This window comes from Sus scrofa, chromosome 9 (genome assembly GCF_000003025.6).
Source record: "Sus scrofa isolate TJ Tabasco breed Duroc chromosome 9, Sscrofa11.1, whole genome shotgun sequence".
Taxonomy (NCBI): Eukaryota; Metazoa; Chordata; class Mammalia; order Artiodactyla; family Suidae; genus Sus; species Sus scrofa.
Genome location: NC_010451.4, coordinates 6,596,551 through 6,620,110, shown reverse-complemented (window position 1 = coordinate 6,620,110; position 23,560 = coordinate 6,596,551). Strand labels below are relative to the sequence as shown.

The window sequence follows — 23,560 nt, the reverse complement described above, 5'->3', positions numbered from 1 at the left end:
ATGTATAAAGCATACATTCTTAGTCTTTTTTTTTTTTTTTTTTTTTTTTTTAGGGCTGTGCCTGCGGTATATGGAGGTTCCCAGGCTAGGGGGCGAATTGGAGCTATAGCTGTGGGCCACAGCCACAGCAGCTCAGGATCCAAGCTGTATCTACAACCTTCACTGCAGCTCACGGCAGTGCTGGATCCTTAACCCACTGAGTGAGGCCAGGGATTGAACTTGCAACCTCATGGTTCCCAGTCAGGTTCATTTCTGCTGCACCACGGTGGGAACTCCCCATTCTTAGTCTTTTGTTTCTGAACTAGGTGAAAATTTTAGTTGTAAAGTTTAAATGGATATTTTATTTTTAAAAATTTTTTTATTTTTATTTTTTTTCCTTTTTCTAGGGCTGCTTCCCACAGCATATGGAGGTTCCCAGTCTAGGGGTCTAATCGGAGCTGTAGCCGCTGGCCTACGCCACAGCCACAGCAATGCCGAATCCGAACCGCATCTTCGACCTACACCATAGCTCACGGCAACGCCGGATCCTTAACCCACTGAGCAAGGCCAGGGATTGAACCTTCAACCTCATGGTTCCTAGTCGGATTCATTAACCACTGCGTCATGACAGGAACTCCTAAAATGGATATTTTAATATTTATATTTTATATATTTTATATCTACATTTCAGTGTTTCATGTGTGTATTACAGACATTATCTCTTCCTTCTCTTCCCCTCATCCCCAAGAAAACACTGGTTGGGTTGTGTCTGTGTGTCTGGTTCAGTGGATTAACTGAATATTAGGGGATCCTTTAGCCACATTGTTTTTAAGTTGATCAGTTTATTTCCATCCTAGGCTTGTTTTTATAGTGACTGCTACCTTTACAGAGAAGGACAGTCATTTTATTTAACAGCAGATACTTGCATACTTTTCTCAAAAATCACAGCAGGAGTTCCCGTCGTGGCGCAGTGGTTAACGAATCCGACTAGGAACCATGAGGTTGTGGGTTCGGTCCCTGCCCTTGCTCAGTGGGTTAACGATCCGGCGTTGCCGTGAGCTGTGGTGTAGGTCACAGACACGGCTCGGATCCCGCGTTGCTGTGGCTCTGGCGTAGGCTGGTGGCTACAGCTCTGATTCGACCCCTAGCCTGGGAACCTCCATTGCCGCGGGAGCGGCCCAAGAAATATCAAAAAGACAAAAAAAAAAAAAAAAAAAAAAATCACAGTGAACATACATTAATATATTAAAATGTAGATACAGTTTTTCAATTAAAAGCTGGGCGGCTAGAGTAAATTTTATGACATTGTAGTAACGTGAAATAATGCTTGTTAGATTAGTGAGAAGAGTGGCACAGAACACAAACATGCAGATGACAATTTACAGCTGTGATTTTTTTTTTTTTTTAATGACATGGGAAAAAAAGACTAGAAAGACATACATCGAAACGCTAATACAAATGCATGTATTAAAATACTAGAGTGGGTGTTCCCATGGTGGCTCAGTGGTGATGAACTGGATTAGTATCCATGAGGACACGGTTTTGATCCCTGGCCTCGCTCCGTGGCTTAAGGGTCCCGTGTTGTGTTGGGGGGGGAAATGCTAGAGTGAGTGAGGATTTTTTTGTTTTCCAACTTTTAATAATTTATCTTACAGTGTAAAAGTGAATGTACATTGCATGTAACTTAACATATGGCTTGAAATTATTCTGAACCCAGCAGTTATAATGAATAAATTGTTATAGGAAAGAGGGAACTTTAGGATTTGACAGCCTTAACCCCGAAAGCCTTATAGGCACGTCCTTGGTTCTTCGGTGAGCTTGGCCCTCACTCATTTTACACCCTGACGAGAGATGAAAAAACTTCTCCACTTCCTCAACTTTCACATGATTTCTTATTTGAGAGCAGAATAATGCACAGGAAAAAAGTACATTTTTATATCCATGAAAGAAACGGTTACTGAATTATTATTTAATTGGCATGAGATGAATCCAGATTCTTTAAATTAGCTGGCTGATATGATTTTTTTCAATCTTGTTACTAGTGAACAAGCATTAGCAGCCCTTAATGTTTTACCTAGATTGCAGATATTAAAATAAGATAGTTTTTGGATGCTTAAGTCTTGGCACTCTCTTCATTTTCAGCGGGTAGAAAGGAACCTTGGCCTGGAGTATTCAGAGTCTTCCTAGAAAAGTCCCACTGGCCTTTTCTAATTAGATTCAGCATTCCCACCCCCCTGCCCCCCTGCCCCCCCACCAAAGAAAAGATGGTATAAATTATCTTTAAGATTGCAATGAGAGGTCATATTTTATACTTTGCACTTAAATTTTTTTTTTTTTTACTTTCAACCTAGTTTAATTTAGATTCATGTGGAAGTTGTTCTTAATATAAAAGTATTTAATGGAAGTAAATACTATCATTTCTATAGCTGAATCACTAATTTTTTTTTTTAAATCCTCTTTATCCTCCGGTGCAGTCGGCTAATTTAACTGCTGAGATGTAGAAATCTTGCTGGATCTCCTTCATTATTTTAATTTTATTAACCATTATGTGCTTTGCATGTAATGCTTTTATTTTGTAGTGTGTTCTTGCATCTGCAATCCCATTCGAACACACATTTATTCTTTAAGGTCAATAAGGTGGGGGCTCCCTCTTTTTGCACGTGAGAAAATAGGCACAGAAGAAAACAAAGTTGATTGCAAAGGTTCCCGGCAAGTTAGTGCAGGAGCTGGACCCAAAGTCCTTGCCTGGGAGCCCCCAGCCCACTGCCTTTTAAAGAGCACATTTAAGGGGGAGGGACAAATTAGGGGTATAGGATGAGCAGATGCAAACGACTGTGTGTAAAATAGATAAGCAATAAGGATTTACTGAATAGCACAGAAAATTAGATCCATTGTCTTTTTAGGGCCTCACCCACAGCACATGGAGGTTCCAGGCTAGGGATTGAATCGGAGCTGCAGCCGCGGGCCTACACCACAGCCACAGCAACGGGGGATCCATGCTCGTGGGTACTAGTCAGATTCGCTTCCACTGAGCCACGACGGGAGCGCCCCCATTATCGTGCAATAACCCATAATGGAGCATAATCTGCAGAATACGGATTCACTATGCTGTATACACCTGAAACTAACATAATATTGTAAATCAGCAACACTCCAATTTCAAAAAAAAGAGCACATCTATAAACAATGGAATGTACTTGTTTGCACATACCTACTATGCTGAAGTTGTAAAATACGCCTTGTAAAGCAGGGTAAGTCTCCTTCCGTCAGTCGCACTTGCGTGGTTGATTGACTTAGCAAACCCTTCTTTCCTGGTAGAGTACTCCAAAGGTAAATTGCAGCCTGGGCTTCTGAACTTGGTACCTGTAGACTGTGTGAGTCTGCCCTGTAAAAATCAACCATATGTGCTTGTTGAATAACCTGTGTACCTGACTTATTTGCCTGTGACTGCTGGTGAACTTTCTAGTGCTGATTTAGCTGCACGCTTGCCTGAAGGCAAAGCAGGGAATGGGTGGTTGACTCAGCACTGGTGCGGTGTTCTTTGGGATTGCTTGTTCTCCTTTCCCTTCCTCCCTCCTCTTCTGTTAGCTTGCTCCTCCGTCATTTCTCTCTGCCTCCGCCAAGCTTTTCTATCTGAAAAGAGTGTTCAGATGCATTAATAACAGGATTTGATATCTATGTGGAAGTGTATAAAATACATGTAGTGTATAAGGTAAATTTTGAGTAGATAAAGTCAGACACAAAGGAGACAAAAAGGGCTGTAATACCGAAAGCTTTCTCTTTCCCTACCTAGCCATCAGGTTCCTCTCTCTAGAGGCAATGGTGGTGAGTTTCTTCTAGAAATTACCAGTATCCTAGAACCATTTTTTGCCTAATTACATTTAAAGTATACCCCGGGTGCTGGAACATCCTATGTGAATTTAAGCTCTTATTTATCTGAAGCCAGAGGAAGGACCTCAGCTGGCTGTTAGTGGATGAGTGGGCACAGCCGCATTCCCGTGCTGGAAGGGAAGTCCTGGACTCACCTGTTCTGTCGCACCTTCAGCTACAGCTGCACTGGAAGTGTCGGCACCTGGGGAGAGGGGTGAGCACAGTGCTTCTTGCCCTTACCGGCCCTTTCACCAGACTCTTCCTTCTGCCTCACAGGTAAACAGTCTGCATGTGGCCGACCCCGTGGAAGCCGTGCTGCAGCTCCAGGACTGTAGTGTCTTCATCAAGATCATAGACAGCATGTGAGTTGGCACCATCCCTCTCCAGCCTCTCAAGTGAGGCTGCGTGCTGGGGTGGGGACTGCCCTGCTCCCTTTCCTTGCTGACAGCTGTGACTGGAAGGCACAGTGTTGTCAGCCAGTGTGGGCCAGGAGGAAAGAACACAGCGACCTCATCCTCCAGTCCTTGTGTGTCTGTGGGAGAAGTTTCACTCCTGTCCTGTCCTGAGGCTCCCTCACTCTTGTGCAGAAGTGCTGCCCAGTCTCTCTTCTCAGTGGTGGAGCCTGCTCTGGAGTTTCCTGTCCTTCGTCTCAATGGGAGCCCTCTAAGCCCTCTTTCGAGACGCATCCTTCTCTCTCAAGCCCTCTTTGCAACCTGTAGGATCAGGAAGAAGAAAGGGCAAGTCCAGGAGTTCCCGTCGTGGGTCAGTGGTAATGAACCCAACTAGGATCTGTGACGATTTGGATTCGATCCCTGGCCTTGCTCAGTGGGTTAAGGATCCAGCATTGCCGTGAGCTGTGATGTAGGTCGCAGATGTGGCTCGGATCTGGCATTGCTGTGGCTGTGGCCTTGGCCGGTGACTGCAGCGCCAGTCACACCTGTGTGCTGAGTACTTTTATGTGCTGTGGATGGGGCCCTACAAAACAAAACAAAACACGCAAAAAAATAAAAGAAAGGGGAAGCTCTTACGCTCTAAGCAGTGCCTAAAAATCTCATCTTTAGCTTGTTCGCACAGCACAGATTTGCCCCTTTCTCACCTTTTAGAGCAGTTCTGGGGTTTTCACTTACCTCTTTAAATTAACTTGCTTTGTGAGGTCACTTAGCATTTGATAAGCTGCTGGTTGTCAGGAAGCCAGGATTTTAGTTTGAGCCTCTTCATTTTAGATCTGTGTCCTTAGCACCTTTCCTCTGAACTTTGCAGTTATCTGGGAAATTAGTGGAGAGGGGCCTCTTCCCTCCTATCTTATCTCTCTGGAACCCAGCAAAGATAGGTGGAGCTGTAATCTACATTTATCTTTTTCAAGCTCATACATTTCATCCTTTTTCCTGTACCCTCAAAGGATCCTTTCAGGAATTACGAAGGGCAAAACCGAGAGACCTTTCACTTCTTTGTGCTATAGGCAAAAGTAGAGGCCAGACATGACATAAGGAATTGGGGGGACCAGTGGAGAGGACCCCCTTTTTTGTTTTATTTTGTTTATTTTTTTATAATTTTTCAATTTTTTTAATTTTTATTTTTTTTTTATTTTTAGGGCCACACCTATGGCATATGGAGGTTCCCAAGCTAGGAGTCAAATTGGAGCTGTAGCATCTGGCCTGTATCACAGCCACAGCAACGCAGGATCCGAGCCACGTCTGTGACCTACACCACAGCTCATGACAAGGCGGGATCCTTAACACTGAACGAGGCCAGGGATCAAACCTGCGTCCTCATGGATGCTAGTCAGATTCACCTCCCGAACTCCTCCGCCCCCCACCTTTTTTGGCTGTGCCTGTGGCATGTGGAAATTTCCGGGTTGAGGTTCAAACCCAAGCCACAGCAGTGACAATGCTGAATCCTAAACTGCTAGGTCACCAGGGAACTCCCTGACCCTCCCTTTTTGGAGGAAAGCACAGCAGGGAGTTCCCATCGTGGCTAAGCAGTAACGAACCCGACCAGCACCCATGAGGACTTGGGTTCCATCCCTGACGTCCCTCAGTGGGTTAAGGATCTGGGGCTGCTGTGAGCTGTGGTGTAGGTTGCAGATGCGGCTCTGATCCCGCATTGCTGTGGCTGTGGTATAGTCTGGCAGCTGTAGCTCCCATTAGACCCCTAGCCTGGGAACCTCTATACACCGAAGGAGCAGCCATATAAAGGACAAAAAGACCAAAAAAAAAAAAAAAAAAAAAAAAAAAAAGTACATCTAGGCAGCTAACATCAATGGCCAGCGAAAGCATTAGGCTGGCAATACCTGACCTACAGTTTAATTTCAGCATCTCTAAAGGAGATGCAGCCAGATGCAACATGCCTTGTAATGTGCAATACGGTGCAGCATGGTTTCTTTGGACTTAGGAATGGATCAAGGAGCTTTTGCTTTTGAGAAGATCCATTTCTTTGAGCTGATGACATGAACAGTAGGTATGTTCAGGGGTGAGGCCCTGTCCGTGTTTAGCTCCTGTGGTACAGCCCCGTGGGACATTTTCATCGGGAGGGCCGCAATTCAAGATACCCACCTTCCTAGTTCTCACAGGTGTCGCCTGAGCTGTAGACTGGAAGAGATGGGTGGGGGCGGGGGAGGGGGTGTTCTGAGGGCAGGGCCGGTGAAACCCTGGGTTAATGCTGAGGTCCACCTCAGATCCAGGACAGCGAGACCGCTTTCCTCTGGGAAAGCAGACCTTCTTGGCGGATGTGTAAGGGCCGATTCATTTCTGGTGTTCTTCCTGTGGCTAAGCAAAATCAGATCCCGGTTCTGCGGGGAAGGCAGTGGAGGGTGGCAGGGTGGGTGGTAGGTAGAAGCTGTGGGACTTGATCAAGAGCTGTACCTTTGCCACTTGGCCTTCTATCTGGGGACACTCAGCAGAGAGAAAACCCTCTGTTTTTCTGTGTGACTAGGCTGAAACAAACTAAAAGCCTGTCTCTTTTTTTTTTTTTTTTTTTTTTTTGCCACTCGTGAGTTCCCTGGCCAGGTATCAGATCCAAGCCACATTCGAGACTCAAACTGCAGCTATGGCAATGCTGGATCCTTAACCCACTGTGCTGGGCTGGGGATCAAACCTGCGTCCCAGCACTCCCAAGACACTGCCGATCCCATTGCACCACAGTGGGAACTCTCTGCCCAGTCTTTTTGATACCTGTGAGGTTTGCATAGCAAAGTTTAGTGGGGGTGTTTTTTCCAGAAAATGTGAGACCCTGACATTTGTCTTACTGATGTTGACCTCCTCTCTTCCCAGTAAACAGCATCCTTTGTTAGTCAGTCTGTGTGTAATTGGGACCTGCTATACTCCTAGCTTTCAGCTCATGCAAAGTGGTCTGTTAAAATGATGCACTTGTGGGAGTCCCATTGTGGCCTAGTAGAAACTAACCTGCCTAGTACCCGTGAGGCTGCAGGTTTGAGCCCTGACCCTACTCAGTGGGTTAAGGATCTGGTGTTGCCATGGCCATGAGCTGCAGTGTAGGTTGCAGACATGGTTCAGATCTGGCATTGCTGTGGCTGTGGTGTAGGCTGATGCTGCAGCTCCAGTTAGACCCCTAGCCTGGGAGCTTCCCTGTGCTGCGGGTGGCCCTAAAAAGAACCCCATGAGTGTCATGGTGTCATAGGAGTTCCTGAGAATGAAAGCACTCAGAGACTCAGCGCAGGCCTGAAGGATGGGCTGGGTTCCTCCGGGACCCCATTTTCTAAAACATCCACGCAGCTACACTTATCCCAAGGGCTTGGGTAGGGGGTTTAGTGGTCAGATAAGTTTAGGAAGTAATGCATGTTGTATCTTCTTCTTTGGAAAATGTTTGGTTTGGGTTAACCCAGTATTTCTCCAACATTTAACCCAAGAACGCTTTGTTTTTATTTGAGGTAAATAAATCACTGCTCTCTGCAAGGCACGGATCCACAGCGTTCCTGGTTAGGTTGGGTAGGGAAGATGGCTCTTTCAGGAGTCTGTGAGGAGACGAGTCTCCTTGTAGGAGACTTGGTAGGAGTCCCTAATCACAGACCAGCTGCCCAGAATGCTTCCTGGGCGGCGGGGGTGGGGGGCGTGGTGGGGGTGGTTCACCCGGAGCAAGCCTTTGTAATCACGTGGGATCGGAGGGAACGCCTCTGAAGGCCTTGGCTGGGGTGCCTCTTGTGCTTTGCAGGATGTCTGGCTCTGGAGGAGTCTAGAGTCTGCCCTGCCTTCCCCTCTAGGAAGGTGATTGAGGCCTGGAGTTTGGGCTTCTGAGGAACAGAGGGCCTTTTAATCAGGATCTTAAGCTGTAGCCTAGAGAGAGAAGTCAGCTTTCTAGCTTGGAGAGAAGGTCATCGCCCAGGAAAATGAAACTGCACTTGGCCTGAGCGGCGGGGGCGGGGCTGTGAGAGCTCCCCCTGCTGCTTCCCGCCCTCATTGCTCTCTGCACTTGGCGTCCTGCCACGTCAACTGGCGAGCCCTGCGAGGCCACAGATTAAGAGCGACTGCTGCGTGGCCTGGCCTCTCAGAGGCTTTTGCCACCTGGGCCTTCAGCCTTGCGTGTGTTGACCTTTGCCCTGTCCCTGGAGGGCCTCGCTCCTTCCTGCTCATTGTGCTTGGACCCCCTTTCCCTTCCCGGGGTCCTCTTCGCTCCGGCTCCAGCCACCTTCCCAGGCCTCCTGTCCTTTTATACTTGAGCCGTTCTGGCCTAGCGTCCCAGTCCTCTGTGCTGCTTCCATCCCCACTCAAGCCCCTTCCCACCGAGCTTTTTGATCTTTAGAGGGGCTGGGAGAGTGCCACCTTTTCCAGGAGGACCTCAGGCCTCAGGTCCCCGCTTCTCGCCCAGCACGGTTCCTTCTTGGCTGGACGGTATCTTGGTATCTTCTGCCTGCCTCCACCGTCTGGTCTGGTGCCCCCCGCAGACCCAGCACAGATCCAGCCTGCAGGGACGGGAGGGCAGCATGTCACGCACTAGCAAGGCGGGAGGGGTGCTGAGCGCTCTGTCTCACCTACTTGCTCTTTTCCAGCCGTGGCGCTGACAGAGGACAGCAAATCCTGCAGCAGCCGGTGCCAGAGAGACTGGAATTTGTGTGCAGTTTTCTGCAGAGTAAGCACCTTTCTTGTCCAGCTGGGATGGAACTGCCGCCTCAGCTCCTGGAAACCAGGAGTCCAGGAGAACCAGGGCCCAGTGTCTGGAGGAGCAAGGCTTGAGGCTGCCTGCTCTGTGCCACAGGGATGCGTTCAGCCTGGCAGCTTCCCATCTGGTGATGCCTGCACCAGGCGGGGAAGTGTCCCTGCAGGCTGGGGCCCATGTCCGGGGGTCCAGGTAGAGCCAGAGGGTCGGTCTTGGGGCCTCATCGCCTTGGGCCCCCCGAACTCCCCCAAAGGAGACAGAAGGATCCATGCTACCCTCTTCCCCTGCAGGGAGAGCATTTACCCCAGAGCGCGTTGAAAGGCTTGTCTGGGTGGTGGGAAAAGGGGAACAGGCAGGTGGAGGTTGGCGGTCTTGGCCCTTCTGCTCCACTGCTTGTGTGACCTTTTTGGACATGGGTTCCTTGCCTTTCAGTGAAGATGGTAATAGCTGCTCTTAGGTTAACGGGTAGAGCTTCTAGCCCCGAGCTCCCCTTGTCCAGCTGTGACAGTCCTCATCTTTGACACCGGAGCCATCTGCTGTCTCCACCTCGAGAGAAGTAGAAGAAAGGTGACAGTGGATTTCGATAAAGCAGGGTGTTGGTAATTGAGCCCAGCCCCCCCTGGCAGCAGTGTCCCCATCGCTAGTCTGATGCAGCTGCAGGCGGCTTCCTCTGTGATCTCTAGAGTGAGACTCTAGAGTGACCTGGAATCTCTGGACTCCTCCCCTCTGGTGCTGAGTGGGAGCTGGCGCGTGGGTAGGTGCGTGCAGTGTCAGGCCCCGAGCTGCTGTGAATGCCCAGCCAGCCTCCTCCTTCATCTGTCCCTGTAGTCCTTGGACTGACCCAGCATAGAACTCACTGCAGCTGGAAATGTGTATGTCGGGGGTGCTAGGACCTAGGAATAAGGAGCCCCGTGTCTCCCGGCCCCACCAGAGACAGCCCTTTGGCTGCTCCTCTGACTCTGAGGGGTTCTCATAGTCTCAGACATGGGCCCCAGGAAGTTCACCTTGTTTTCTGCACTGTGGTCACTACAGAAAACCGGAAGCATCCCTCTTCTCCAGAATGCCTGGTGTCAGTGCAGAAGGTGATGGAGGGGTCAGAGCTGGAACTGGCCAAGGTACGTGTGGACTACCAGACTGCCGGGGGTGGGAGGGTGGCACCAGAGGGGCCTGCAGGGCCTCCTCTTAACCCAGAAGAAGTGGGGGCTTTGTTTCTGGGCCTCGTGGAGGCTGGAGTCAAGTCCAGGCAGCCACCTCGCTGAGGCAGAAGCTGATGCAGCCAAGGCTCCTAGGAGCCCATCCTTGGGACAGAGAGACTTACTCAGCCACTATTATGGCACGTGGAGACCTGGCAGAGATCAGCCTCACCCACTGACAGCATATTTTTCTTTTTAGCCCAGTCCGTTTCATTCCCCTTTCTGCTTCTGTGTGCTGGTCTGTAATGACGCCTTAAGCTTCATACCCAGGGGTCTGGGAGTCCAGGAATTGAGTTGTGCAAGAAGTCTGGCACCCAGCTTTTTGCTCAGTGAGCATTGATCAAGGGTTTCCTGGTGCAGTTCAGGGCAGTGGCCTGGGATGCTGAATTCTGGGAGCTTCGGAAAGGTCCCTAGAACAGAGAGGCAGCTCTGCTCAGTGACTGTGTCCTGTTTGGCTTCTAGGTGATCATGCTGCTCTTATACCATTCCTCCATAAGCTCCCAAAGCCCGAGGGACTGGGACCAGTTTGAACACAAGATCCAGGTACGCCCTCCGGCCTCCACCCCTGCAGCAGGCCTAGCCTGTGCTTCACCTCACCCCATTGGTTTTTCTTAAAACAGCATATGTTGTTCTTTTAAAAAATTAGGCTGTAGTAGTTACAGCCATTCATTATAGAGAGTCTGGAAAATGTTGAAAAGCACCAAGAAGGCAGTGACGGTTGTCAGTAACCTCTTCTCAGCGCTCTTTTCCCTGCACCCGCACCTGAAGTGGGTTCGGATGGTAGATGGGGGTTGTTCGGTCTTCATGGATGTGTTCCTGTGGTTTGCACCAGCGGCCGCTCCGTTCATTCCCGGTTCCTCTAGTGGGAAAGATGAGTGAGACCGTGTCTCCCTGACAGTGTGCTCAGGGCAGGGGCCTCTCCTCTGCCCGGTCCCTCCGTGAAGAGGAGTGGGTGCCTCTGTGTCATTGCAGAGGGACTTGACCTGGTTACCAGGAACTACCTGCCATGTGGGTCCTGATGTTGCCCTTTTGCTTCCCACATGAGCAGCCGTCCTTTATTTCCCAGCACAGGAGCAGCGGGTAGCGTAGTAACCGGTGAGGACGTGGCACCGCGCTAGAAATGTTGGGTCATCCCGCTTCGTGCTCACCGAGCTCACGGCCCCTCTCTGGGCTCGGATGTGGTGGCGTGGGAGGTCGGGTGGCTCCTTCCTTCCTTCCTTCCACCTTTTCTCTGCCCCAAGCTGATCACAGACCCAGTAGAAACAGATTCTACAGGATGAGACAGAATTGGCCAGGAAAATGAGACCAATTCTCTAGCTTTGGAATTCAGACAGAGAAGGCAAGGTTTTATCGCTGAGCTGGCGGCTGAGCTTTGGATGAGCCCTGGAGGTGTTCTCGCTCAGAGAACCACAGTGAGGGTCCCTGGAAGAGGCCAGCAGAGTGAGGTATAAAATCTCCCACGGGGGAGCTCCCGTCATGGTGCAGCGGAAATGAATCTGACCAGCATCCATGCGGTCGCAGGTTCAATCCCTGGCCTCGCTCAGTGGGTTAAGGATCCTGCGTTGCCGTGGCTGTGGTGTAGGCCAGCAACTGCAGCTCTGATTCGACCTCTCGTCTGGCAACCTCCATGTGCCGTGGGTGTGGCCCTAAAAAAAAACAAAAAACTTTTCCAACTGCCTGACTTTGCTTCCCTGTCCTTGTCTCTGTGGTCAGAAGTGGAGTCAGGGCCTGGGTCTCTCTCTGGCTCCCGTGAATCTTAGCAGAGAGGAGGGCTTGGGGCAAGTAGGGTGAACATGTCTCTGCTGGGACGTTCTCGGCTGGGCCATGGGGCTTTGGGCTCTGAGAGGAGGAGCGGCTCTGGCAGGCTCCTAAGGCTGGCACTGCTGGGTGGCGCCTCTGTCCCCGGAGGCTCCCAAACGCTTAAGCCATACTTTCTCTCTCCGTGGCCCAGACTGAGTTAGCCGTCATTCTCAAGTTTGTGCTGGACCAGGAGGATGGGCTGAACCTGAACGAGGACTTAGAGAGCTTCCTGCAGAAAGGTGAGCCGGGCTGTTGCTGAGGGGCCACTCTTTTCTGAGCTGGGGACTGCTGGGATCCTGGCTTGTCAGGAAGGGCACCGGGGGTGTGCCTCCCACGGGGCACAGAGCTGGTGCTCAGAAAATGTGCCTGATGGAGGAGGTGGGTTTCTGGGCCCTGTCACCGTTATCCCCGTTCCCGTGGAGCGCCTTCTCGCGCCTGGCAGCAGCCAAGCAGGACGTTTATAAGTCATTGTGTCCGTTGTAGTTTCTTGTGACACCCTGGTCCTGCCCGCCACCCATGCACTTTTTTTATTATTATTTTTTTATTTAAACAATCATTATTCTAGGCTTAGAAGCTGGGAATGCACAGTCTTAAAAATTGTTGTGGGAGTTCCCTGGTGGCACAACAGGTTGAGGACCTGGCATTGTCACCGTTGTGGCTTGGGCCACTGATGTGCGGCAGGTTCGACCCCTGGCCTGGGAACTTCTGTGTGCTGCAGTGGCCAAAAAGAAAAAAAAACTTGTTTTTCCCTCTATGATGCTGTGTTCTCTGTGGGAAGGCAGGTATGGTAAGGAATAAAGGCTGGGACAGAGAGGTATCGAATGTCCCACATGTCACCTGGAAGCACAGTAGGAAAAGGGAGGGCTCTGCCTGTTGGGAAGGGCCGGCTGACGACACGGGGTGTAGGGCGCAGGTCTAGGCAAGTTCTCTTCCAGTCGCTGAATTTGCTGTTCCTCGTGTTCAGGTTCCTTGCGAGCCCTTCAGGTGGAGATGTTGCAGATGTGTCTAGAATGCAGGAGAGGCCTCGCGGCCAGGCTGCGGCCTTGCAGGTCCACGGGTGGATGGCCATTGAAGCCTTGGGCGTCGTGGTTGGAGCACGGGGCCCCGCCAGCGCTCCGGGGCTTGGAGGCGGGTGGGAGGGGAGGAGCAGGCGAGGGAGGCGGAGGCTGGTGTTAAGAGGTAGGGGGCTGCGGGACGGGGGCAGTGCCAGGTTTCAGCATGGCGGGGTCAGCAAGGAGGCCAGTGCTGAGAGCTCGTGGGGATGAGGGGAGTTGTGTTTGGGGTGGTCTGAGGGAAAGGTGTGAGCACATGGTCTGGTCACTGAGCACAGAGGATACTGTCCCTCTGCTGCGCTCTCTGGCCACTGATGGGCTGTACGAGTGGAAGCCCTTGCTTGCTGTGGCTCCCCACACCCGGACCCCAGGCTTCAGGGTCCGCCCGGCGTCCTCCCTCTGTAGCTCACGCGTGTCTGGCTTCATTCCCAGTGAGGCGCGTTCTCAGGTCTCATAAAGCTGCAAGTCTGATCGTCCTCTTAGCAGCCTCTCTGTGGTTCGTGTGCTCTTTCCTCTCCAGCTCCGGTCCCTACCCCCTGTTCCAGCACCGTCTCTGAAGAGCTCTCCCCACCCACCCACCACGCCAGGAGGGAGGTTCGCTTCCTAGAACTGCAGAAAGTTGCCTCTTCCAGTGGAAACAAGTATGTGCTGGGCTTCCTGTCCGGGCTGGGCCTCCGCATCCAGGCTCCAGGTCCCTGTGTCCGAAGGCTGAGCTCTCGCCCCGCCCTGCGGTCAGCAGAGCTCGGGCACCCGTGCATCCCGGGCCCCTGCCCCAGTTCTGGCGGGGGACTGGTGGGTCTGGCCTGGGCAGAGGGCCTCTCAGAGGCTCTTCCTGCTTATGGAGTCTCTTGCTTCCTTGGAGACCGTGCCAAAGTCCCTGCACAGGCAAAGAGAATGCCCTTCTTTTTGGCCGCCCTTGCAGCATGTGGAAGTTCCCAGGCCGAAGGTCGACCCCGTGCCACAGGTCACACCGGTACCACGGGAACTTCATAGAATGCACGTCTGCTTTGGCGGTGGAGGGGAGGGTAAGGGGATAGAAAGGAGAAAGGAGAGTTTTCTCAGAGTCATGGCACGAGGCGGGAGGTGGCACTGCGGACAGAAGCCACGCGCTCGGGCCTGGCGGCCGGGGCTCACATCCGTGGAGCCCGGCTGTGTGTCGCTGCCTGTTGGCGGTCACGTCAGCGCCCCCGTCTTGGGCTCTCACGTTGGCTTCTGGGTCGTCTCCTCCCGCAGCTTCCTCTCAGGTTCTCCAGCCTCCCCCATGGGTGACATCCTGCAGACGCCGCAGTTCCAGATGAGGCGGCTGAAGAAGCAGCTCGCGGACGAGAGGAACAACCGGGACGAGCTGGAGCTGGAGCTGGCTGAGAACCGCAAGCTCCTCACGGAGAAGGGTGGGTGCCCGGGCTGGCTGGTGGCTGGGTGAGAAGGGGCGGCATCTGGGAGTTCTGTCCGGGGACCTGCGGGGCTGGTCTGCGGCGTGGCCCTCTGCCGGCGCCTGAGCCTGGAGCTCAGCCCTGGGCCTGTCGAGCTGACCGCCTGGAAGCAGGCCCTGTCCTCGCCGGCCTCCCTCCTTTCCCTGGGGTTGGGTGCCTGTTGCCTCCCTCTCCCTTCGTCCTGTGCGGACGGACTCTCCTGTCCCCTCCCGTCCTCCGGGCAGATGCACAGATAGCCGTGATGCAGCAGCGCATCGACCGCCTGGCTCTGCTGAACGAGAAGCAGGCGGCCAGTCCGCTGGAGGCCGGAGAGCTCGAGGAGCTCCGTGGCAAGAATGAGAGGTACGGTTCTCCCTGCCGCCCCCTGCCGCCGGGGCAGGGGTGCGCTCTTCTCACCGCCCCCCTCCCTCGCAGCCTCACCATCCGGCTCCATGAAACGCTGAAGCAGTGCCAGGACCTGAAGACAGAGAAGGGCCAGATGGATCGCAAAATTAACCAGCTTTCTGAGGAGAACGGGGACCTTTCCTTTAAGGTCAGCAGTGGCCGGTCTGGTGCCCTCCTGCAAGCCCCTTGGGCTGAGTTAGTCTGGACGGTTCCCCAAAGCGGGTGGAGGAGAGTCCTCCTGCTGCCACGGACCGGCCGAGGCCCCTGAGGTTTGCCTTGTGGTCCTGAGTTGGAGGTGTGGTTAGTTGTGATTCGGTCGAGGAGGGCTGGAAGGATGCTGGGAGCCATCCAGCCCCTGGACATCAGTGGGCGTCAGCAGTGGTGTTGGCAGTTTTTCCCCTGGGTGACGGGGGTTCCCTCTCGTCTCTCTCAGCTGCGGGAGTTTGCCAGTCACCTGCAGCAGCTCCAGGGGGCTCTCAATGACCTGACGGACGAGCACAGCAAGGCCTCTCGGGAGTGGGTGGAGAAGCAGGCCCAGCTGGAGAAGGAGCTCGGCGCAGCTCTGCAGGACAAGGTAACCCTGCCTTCGGGAGTCAGGGCCACCATCTGAGCCACGCTCGGAGCCGGTTCCGTGTACGCTCTACCGCATGGGGCCTTTGGGGACTACCCTGCCCTCGCTTTGGGGCTTGGTAGCGTGCTCTAGTGGCCTCAGGCTGGTCCACCCGCAAGTCTTGTTTTGTCCGCTGTTCACAAGGTGAGACCTTGCACAAGTTTCTTGCCCTCTTTCTCTCTAAGCACCTTTCCCTAAAATGGGAAAAAGCCTGGGCAGCTTCCTCGGTGTCCGTGGTAAGCCAGTGCATACGAGCACTTGATGCGCATTGCCCGCTGGTGCGCCTTCAGTGACTTCGCTGTGGTTATTTTTGCTGTGAAGAGCTCAGCTCTGCCGCTCACTAAGAACCACGTAGCCCTGGGGCAGGGCCCCTAACATCCGGCTTCAGATGCTTTCTCTGTAAAGAAGGGCTTGTAGTTGCTACCTCCCAAGTCCGATGGGTGGCTTAGGACGTCAGAGACGCAGCCAGCACGGGGCCTGGTCATTGTAGGCGCTTAGTGACCAGTGGGACAAAGGGGATGGGGTTGCTGTGGCCGTGCTGCCGTTGATGCTCAGATGGTCAGGATGTTTTGAAGCTGGTGGGGGTTTGGATACTCTGAGAGCCAGAGCGTGGCAGAGGAAGGGTGTACAGTGAGGAAATTTGAAATAAACTCGGCAGCCTTGGAGAAGAAGCAGCAGCAGGTCATCTGACTTAATCCTCCTCTGGCACCAGGACTGGGAAGTCGGGTCTCCCGTGGACCTAGATCCTTGCTTTCTGCCCGTTCCCCCGGGTGAGGGCCAGAGGTGGTCCTGGTAGCCAGGCGATAGGGTCCCAGATTCTATTGCTGTTCTTGGGGCTTGTGTGCTCGTCTGCCGCTTCTTGCACGTCTATTCACACGGGGGCTCTTGTTTACTCCCAGAAATGCCTCGAGGAGAAGAATGAAATCCTTCAGGGAAAACTCTCACAGCTGGAAGAACATTTGGCCCAGTTGCGGGAGAACCCACCCCGGGAGAAGGGTGAGGTGCTGGGCGACATCTTGCAGGTAGGGTGAGGGGGTCTGTGTGCTGGGGTGCACGTGGGGGTGTCTTTGTGCTGGGGTGCAGGCGGGGGCTCTGTGCTGGGGTGCATGTGGGGTGTCTTTGTGCTGGGGTGCAGGTGGGGGCTCTTTGTGCTGGGGTGCATGTGGGGGTGTCTTTGTGCTGGGGTGCAGGCGGGGGGCTGTGTGTGCTGAGGTGCATGTGGGGGCATCTTTGTGCTGGGGTGCAGGCGGGGGCTCTGCTGGGGTGCTGTGGAGCCATGTTCATCATGTTCAGGTTCCTGGACCATCTCAGTCCCCAGAGGGGCCAAGGGGACTGAGGAGTCATGCTGATGCCCACTTGTCTCTTTATCTCACCAGCTGGAAACTCTCAAGCAAGAGGCAGCCACTCTGGCTGCAGATAACACTCAGCTCCAGGCCAGGGTGGAGGCGCTGGAGACCGAGCGGAGCCAGCGGGAGGCCAAGCTACTTGCTGAGCGGAGCCACTTTGAGGAGGAGAAGCAGCAGCTGGCCGGCCTGATTGCCGAGCTCCAGGGCTCCCTGTCCAGCCTCAGCCGGGCCAAGGAGGAACTGGAGGAGGCGTCTCAGGCGCAGGGGGCCCGGCTGTCTGCCCAGGCGGCCGCGCTGACCTCTGAGCTCGAGGCCCTCAACGCTGCCCTCCAGCAGCGGGATCAGGAGCTGGCCAGCCTGAAGCAGCAGGCCCAGACAGAGCAGGCGCAGCTGGCACACTCCCTCCAGCAGCAGGAGCAGGCCTCGCAGGGCCTCCGCCAGCAGGTGGAGCAGCTGAGCAGCAGCCTGAAGCAGAAGGAGCGGCAGTGGGAGGAGGCTGCTAAGGAGCAGGAGGCCGCCCGGCGAGAGCACGCCCAACAACTGGCCGCCGTGGCCGAGGAGCGGGCCGCAGCCCGCCAGCAGCTGGAGGCGCTGGAGAAGGAGAAGGCTGCTGCGCTGGAGGTCCTGCAGCAGCAGCTTCAGGTTGCCAGTGAGGCCCGAGACGGCGCCCAGACCTCGGTGGCACAGGCCCAGCGGGAGAAGGCCGAGCTGAGCCAGAAGGTGGAGGAGCTCCACGCCTGCGTGGAGGCGGCCCGCCAGGAGCAGTGTGAGGCCCAGGCCCAGGTGGCGGAACTGAAGGCCCAGCTGAGGTCTGAGCAGCAGAAAGCGACTGAGAACGAGAAGATGGTCCAGGAGCAGGTCCGGGCCCTCGAGGAGTCCTTGAAGGTCGGCCAGGGCCGCCTGGAGGAGGAGACGCGCAGGGCCGCGGGCGCCCTGGAGGAGCAGCAGCGCTGTATCTGCAGGCTGGAGGCCGAGACCCGGAGCCTGGCCGAGCAGCGCAAGCAGGAACAGAAGGAGCTGGAAGAAGAGAAGGCTGGGCGCAAGGGGCTGGAGGCCCGATTGCAACAGCTCGGGGAGGCCCATCAGGCCAAGACAGAAGCCCTGCGGCAGGAGCTGGCCGAGGCCCTGGCCTCCCGGCGCGAGGCTGAGAGCGAGTGTGAGCAGCTCGCCAAGGAGGTGGCTACCTGGCGGGAGCGCTACGAGGACAGCCAGCAGGAGGAGGCGCAGTACGGCGCCATGGTCCAGGAACAGCTGCTGACTCTGAAGGAGGAGTGCGAGAAGGCCCGCCAGGAGCTGCAGGAGGCCAAGGAGAAGGTGGCAGGGATCGAGGCCCACAGCGAGCTCCAGATAAGCCGCCAGCAGAGCGAGCTCGCTCAGCTCCACGCCAGCCTGGCCAGGGCTCTGCAGCAGGTCCAGGAGAAGGAGGCCCGGGCCCAGAAGCTCGCAGACGACCTCTCCGCTCTGCAGGAGAAGATGGCGGCCACCAGCAAGGAGGTGGCCCGCCTGGAGGCCTTGGTGCGCAAGGCAGGCGAGCAGCAGGAGCCGGCCTCGCGGGAGCTGCTCCAGGAGCCGCCCAGGGCAGGGGACAGAGAGTCAGAGTGGCTGGAAGAGCAGAAGGGCCGCCCCTTCTGCAGCACGCAGGCGGCCCTGCAGGCCATGGAGCGAGAGGCAGAGCAGATGGGCAGCGAGCTGGAGAGGCTGCGGGCTGCGCTGATGGAGAGCCAGGGGCAGCAGCAGGAGGAGCGTGGGCAGCAGGAGAGGGAGGTGGCGCGGCTGACCCAGGAGCGGGGCCGGGCTCAGGCCGACCTTGCCCTGGAGAAGGCCGCCAAGGCGGAGCTTGAGATGCGGCTGCAGAACGCCCTCAATGAGCAGCGGGTGGAGTTTGCCGCCCTGCAGGAGGCACTGGCCCACGCCCTGAGGGAAAAGGAAGGCAAGGACCAGGAGCTGGCCCAGCTTCGCGAGCAGGAGGCGGCCCAGGGGGCAGCGCTGAAGGACCTTCGGCAAACCGTGGAGCACCTGAGGGAACAGCTGGCCGAGAAACAGGAGGCGCCCCCGCAGTGTCCAGGGACCGCCGGCCGAGAAAATGCTCCTGGGTTGGGAGCCCAGTCCGAGGCCACTGGAAAGACCGAGCAAAAAGGCCCTGAGCTGGAGGTCCTGCGGGCAGAGGTGGGCAGCCTGGAGCAGCAGGTCCGCGAGCATCAGGAGAAGGCCTCCAGCCTGGAGCGCAGCCTTGAGGCCGAGCGCGCCTCCCACGCCGAGCGGGCCAGCGCTCTGGAGACGCTGCGGGGCCAGTTGGAGCAGAAGGCCCAGGAGCTGGGGAGCACTCAGGACGCCTTAGCCTCAGCCCAGAGGGAGCTGGCCGCCCTCCGCGCCAAGGCCCAGGAGCACAGCACGGCCGAGGAGGAGTGGAAGGCCCAGGTCACGCGGGGCCAGCAGGAGGCCGAGCGGAAGAGCAGCCTCATCAGCAGCCTGGAGGAGGAGGTGTCCATCCTGAACCGCCAAGTGCTGGAGAAGGAGGGCGAGAGCAAGGAGTTGAAGCGGCTGGTTGCCGCTGAGTCGGAGAAGAGCCAGAAGCTTGAGGAGAGGCTGCGCCTGCTCCAGGCGGAGACAGCCAGCAGCAGCGCCAGGGCTGCGGAACGAAGCTCGGCTCTGCGGGAGGAGGTGCAGACCCTCCGGGAGGAGGCAGAGAAGCAGCGGGTGGCTTCCGAGAGCCTGCGGCAGGAGCTGGCCTCGCAGGCAGAGCGAGCGGAAGAGCTGGGGCAAGAGTTAAAGGCCTGGCAGGAGAAGTTCTTCCAGAAGGAGCAGGCCCTCTCCGCCCTGCAGCTCGAGCACACCAGCACGCAGGCCCTGCTGAGCGAGCTGCTGCCCGCCAAGCACCTGTGCCAGCAGCTGCAGGCCGAGCAGGCAGCCGCTGAGAAACGCCATCGGGAGGAGCTGGAGCAGAGCAAGCAGGCCGCCGGGGGGCTGCGGGCGGAGCTGATGCGGGCTCAGCGCGAGCTTGGGGAGCTGGTGCCCCTGCGGCAGAAGGTGGCAGAGCAGGAGCGAGCGGCCCAGCAGCTGCGGGCAGAGAAGGCCAGCTACGCGGAGCAGCTGAGCATGCTGAAGAAGGCTCACGGCCTGCTGGCGGAGGAGAACCGGGGGCTGGGCGAGCGGGCCAGCCTCGGCCGGCAGTTTCTGGAAGTGGAGCTGGACCAGGCCCGGGAGAAGTATGGTCAAGAGCTGGCCGCTGTGCGTGCTGACGCTGAGACCCGTCTGGCTGAGATGCAGCGCGAAGCGCAGAGCACTGCCCGGGAGCTGGAGGTGATGACTGCCAAGTACGAGGGTGCCAAGGTCAAGGTCCTGGAGGAGAGGCAGCGTTTCCAGGAGGAGAGGCAGAAACTCACTGCCCAGGTGAGGCCCCCGGCTCAGCTGCACCCGCAGAGAGCAGCGCGGAGAGGGGGAGTTGGTCCCTCTGCGCCCCTGGGCCTCCGGTGCTCTCGTTAGCGCGAGCGCCTCGTCCCCCCTCACCGGGGGAGAAGCCCGTGCCCTCCGTTGTCCTGCAGAATGTAGCCGTAGCTCCCCTTCCCGAGAGCTCTGCCCCTGCGGAGTCAGGATGTGAAGGAGGTGCAGGCCACCAGCCCATTGAGGCCACGAGGAGGCACCTGCACTGGAGGCCCCATGAGCCGCTGGGGGCTGGACTGAGCCACGATGACATTTCAGAAATTCCTAAGTTCTGGTTCCTTGGGGGAAAGATGAGAGCCTCGGTGAGGCCGGCCTGGCAGCAGGGCCGGTGCCTCTCTGGCCCCCATCTCACTGTCTCCGTTGCTCCTCCCCGCGCACAGGTGGAGCAGCTAGAGGTATTTCAGAGGGAGCAGACTAAGCAGGTAATGCCTGAGGTCCTGGCTAAGTGCTGGCTGCTTAAGCGGTGACAGTCTCGGTGCATGCCCCCGGCTGCAGCTTGCCTCCGCCGGCTCCTGCTGTGAACTGTTTGTGAAGGGGGCAGGGTCAAGCCGTGGAACCAGGCCCAGGCGGCCCCGGAGTGCGGTGCGGGCCCTCTCTCGGGCCCCAGCGCACCCATCCCAGGTCGGCCTCCCCACCCTTCTGTATCTCCATCTGCCTGTCGGGGACCGGGGGCAGGGTCGGTGTCATCTCTCCCATGTCGGGACCGGTGACAGGCCTTGGGCTTCCCAAATCTGCGCGTGCTGCCTCGAGCTTGGGTGCTCAGCTGCAGGGACGCACACGGGATCCCACAGAAGCCAGAGAGGCGACGTGCGGGGTGGGCCCTGGAGCTCAGGGGGCTGTGAGCTCGGCCTCTGGGGTCGTCCCCTGAGCAGGAAATGGAGATGTCAGGAGCCCTGGCCACCTTGCTCTCCCAGGGTCTCTCTGTGCCGCCCTAGACGTCCAGGCTGTTGAGCTGGTATTTAGGGGGGAGCACCTGCCTCCACCCCCTCCCAGCCTGTGGCCTCGGGCCTGCTGAGGAGGGGGGCCTCCCCTCCTCCCGTGCCCCCACCCCGAGGAGCCTGAGAGCCTGAGACGAGGGGAAGTCCGACCAAACAGCAAACAGTTAGCAGTGGAGCCCGTGCCTGCCTCTGCTGATGGCGCTTGAGCTCCTGGAGGGCCCGGAGGAGCCAGGAGTGTTTGTGGCCGTCTCGCTCCCTCCCGTCGCTTTCCTCCCTCGGGGTGCTGCCCTTGCTCTCGTCTCCCAGCAGCCTGACCTCGTGTTCACTGCTGCCGTGCTGCTCACACCAACCTTAACGGCTGCTGGGTAGTGGGAAGGGATCTGCGAGTCTGGGCTTTTGCTTTGGCAGTTTCTGGAAGGGGGAGGAATGGGCATTCTTCGGGTGTGTCCGCTGGAGTTCCAGACTGCGTCCCCTGTGCCCAGGTGGCTTGGGGCTGGGTTCCGGGCACCGGGAGGCTGGTGGTGAGGTGTCAGCTCTCGAATCTCTGGCAGCTGCAGGGGTCCGGCAGGCCTCTGTCTGCTGGCGGGCATGCAGGCGAGCTGGGGCAGGTGGCTCTGGCAGCTTTTGCTTATGGGTCACCTCACTTGGGTCCTGCCAGCCAGCCTGGGGTGCAGGCCTTTCCCTAGTGGGAGGCCAGAGAAAGGACCCGAGTTTCTTCTTTCAGGAGCACTGGGGACGGGTCTGGGGCAACCCCATAACGTGTCTGGACGTGCAGGGGAGGCCCCCTGAGTCTTGTCTTCCCCTCCCCGCCCAGGTGGAAGAACTGAGTAAGAAGCTAGCGGACCATGACCACGCCAGCAAGGTGCAGCAGCAGAAGCTGAAGGTGGGGCTGCTGGGGCTGGGCCTGCCCTCGGCCTGCCTGGGCCGGGTCGGGGAGGGGAGGTGCTCGCTAAGGCCTGGCAGCCTGTGCCCCTGGGCGCTCTCGAGGGAAGACTGGCGTGGCTCCCAACCCCAGACCTTCACTGTCCGCTGCAGTAGCCACTAGCCCAGGTAGTTATTTTAGTTAAATACGAAGTTCAGTTCCTTGGCCACACTGGCCACACTGGCTGCTGCTTGGTAGCCAGGCGTGGCTAGTGGCCGCCCTACTGGGCAGGGCAGGTGCAGGCATTTCTGTCATGGCAGAGAGTTCACTTGCCTCGTGCTGATCTAGACGGTTGAACCTCAGGGAGCAACAGTGGCAGTGACAGGTCAGGTTACAATGCAATTTAATGTTCTTAATGCTTTCAATGATGTTGCCTTCTTTGGTTTAATAATTGCTTTTTTGCAGCACCAGGCTTCACAGCTCTTAGTTAGGTGCAAAGGAATTTGGCACCAGCGGCCCTAATCAGCCTTTCTGGTGTTTCCAGGCTCAGGGAGGTGAGAGCCAGCAAGAGGTCCAGCGCCTCCAGGCCCAGCTGAGCGAGCTGCAGGCCCAGCTGAGCCAGAAAGAGCAGGCGGCCGAGCACTACAAGCTGCAGGTGAGGGCCTGCCTGCCCGCCCGCCTGCGCAGCCACCCTGCCGCCACCCCCTCACCCACCCACCCACCCTGCCGCCCACCCAGATGGAGAAGGCCAAGACGCATTATGATGCCAAGAAACAGCAGAACCAGGAGCTGCAGGAGCAGCTGCGGGGCCTGGAGCAGCTGCAGACGGAGAACAAGGAGCTGCGAGCCGAGGCGGACCGGCTGGGCCGGGAGCTGCAGCAGGCTGGGCTGAAGACCAAGGAGGCGGAGCAGACCTGCCGCCACCTCACGGCCCAGGTGCGCAGCCTGGAGGCCCAGGTAAGGCTCTGGCTGCACAGGCTCCCCCTCGCCTCCGTCGCCTTGGCCCCCGGGCCCGCCTGTCCTGGGCCTGCCCTGCCCGCCCTCTCCTTCCAGGTCGCCCACGCCGACCAGCAGCTTCGGGACCTGGGCAGATTCCAGGTGGCGACTGACACCTTAAAGAGCCGGGAGCCCCAGACCAAGCCTCAGCTGGACTTGAGTATCGACAGCCTGGATCTGAGCTGTGAGGAGGGGACCCCTCTCACCGTCACCAGGTCAGGAGGCCGCCTTCCTTCCTCGGGCTGGTGTCCGCCGAGTGTCTGCGGTTCCTTGCGCTGGGTCCTGGGCACTGGGGCTGTGAGAGGAAGATGGGGGCCCTTGGCCCTCGTCCTCTTAGCGGGGTTGGGCCAGGTGCTTGTAGAGAGCCCAGTGGGAGTGAAAAGGCAGGAGTGGGCCCAAGGCGCTCCCTGGGGCTGCCCATCCTCAGAGACACTGTCTGTGTGCGTCCAGCGGACAGAGGTGAGCGTGAGCAAAGCGCCCGGCGGGGCAGGTCGGGGGCTCGGCCCAGGTCCCCTGGCGCCAGCTGGACTCCCCACTGCGGGAGGCT

At 56.8% G+C, this 23,560-nt stretch overlaps 1 protein-coding gene across 8 annotated transcripts in view; it reads left to right on the top strand.

Moving 5' to 3' along the window:
• NUMA1 (nuclear mitotic apparatus protein 1) overlaps nucleotides 1-23,560 on the top strand; it is a 71,024-nt gene that overhangs the window by 42,856 nt on the left and 4,608 nt on the right. For 6 of the 8 annotated variants that reach the window (XM_005653665.3, XM_021062425.1, XM_005653666.3 and 3 more), the window contains exons 3-19: nucleotides 4,126-4,211; nucleotides 8,852-8,931; nucleotides 9,991-10,073; nucleotides 10,614-10,694; nucleotides 12,103-12,190; nucleotides 13,524-13,644; nucleotides 14,237-14,394; nucleotides 14,661-14,778; nucleotides 14,851-14,968; nucleotides 15,254-15,394; nucleotides 16,330-16,452; nucleotides 16,807-20,166; nucleotides 20,598-20,639; nucleotides 21,970-22,038; nucleotides 22,562-22,672; nucleotides 22,756-22,974; nucleotides 23,071-23,228. In XM_005653665.3, coding sequence (XP_005653722.1) covers nucleotides 4,126-4,211; nucleotides 8,852-8,931; nucleotides 9,991-10,073; nucleotides 10,614-10,694; nucleotides 12,103-12,190; nucleotides 13,524-13,644; nucleotides 14,237-14,394; nucleotides 14,661-14,778; nucleotides 14,851-14,968; nucleotides 15,254-15,394; nucleotides 16,330-16,452; nucleotides 16,807-20,166; nucleotides 20,598-20,639; nucleotides 21,970-22,038; nucleotides 22,562-22,672; nucleotides 22,756-22,974; nucleotides 23,071-23,228 — 5,156 coding nt within the window. The remainder of the gene's footprint in view (nucleotides 1-4,125; nucleotides 4,212-8,851; nucleotides 8,932-9,990; nucleotides 10,074-10,613; nucleotides 10,695-12,102; nucleotides 12,191-13,523; nucleotides 13,645-14,236; nucleotides 14,395-14,660; nucleotides 14,779-14,850; nucleotides 14,969-15,253; nucleotides 15,395-16,329; nucleotides 16,453-16,806; nucleotides 20,167-20,597; nucleotides 20,640-21,969; nucleotides 22,039-22,561; nucleotides 22,673-22,755; nucleotides 22,975-23,070; nucleotides 23,229-23,560) is intronic. The other 2 variants (XM_021062426.1, XM_013999240.2) reach the window with 1 other exon arrangement.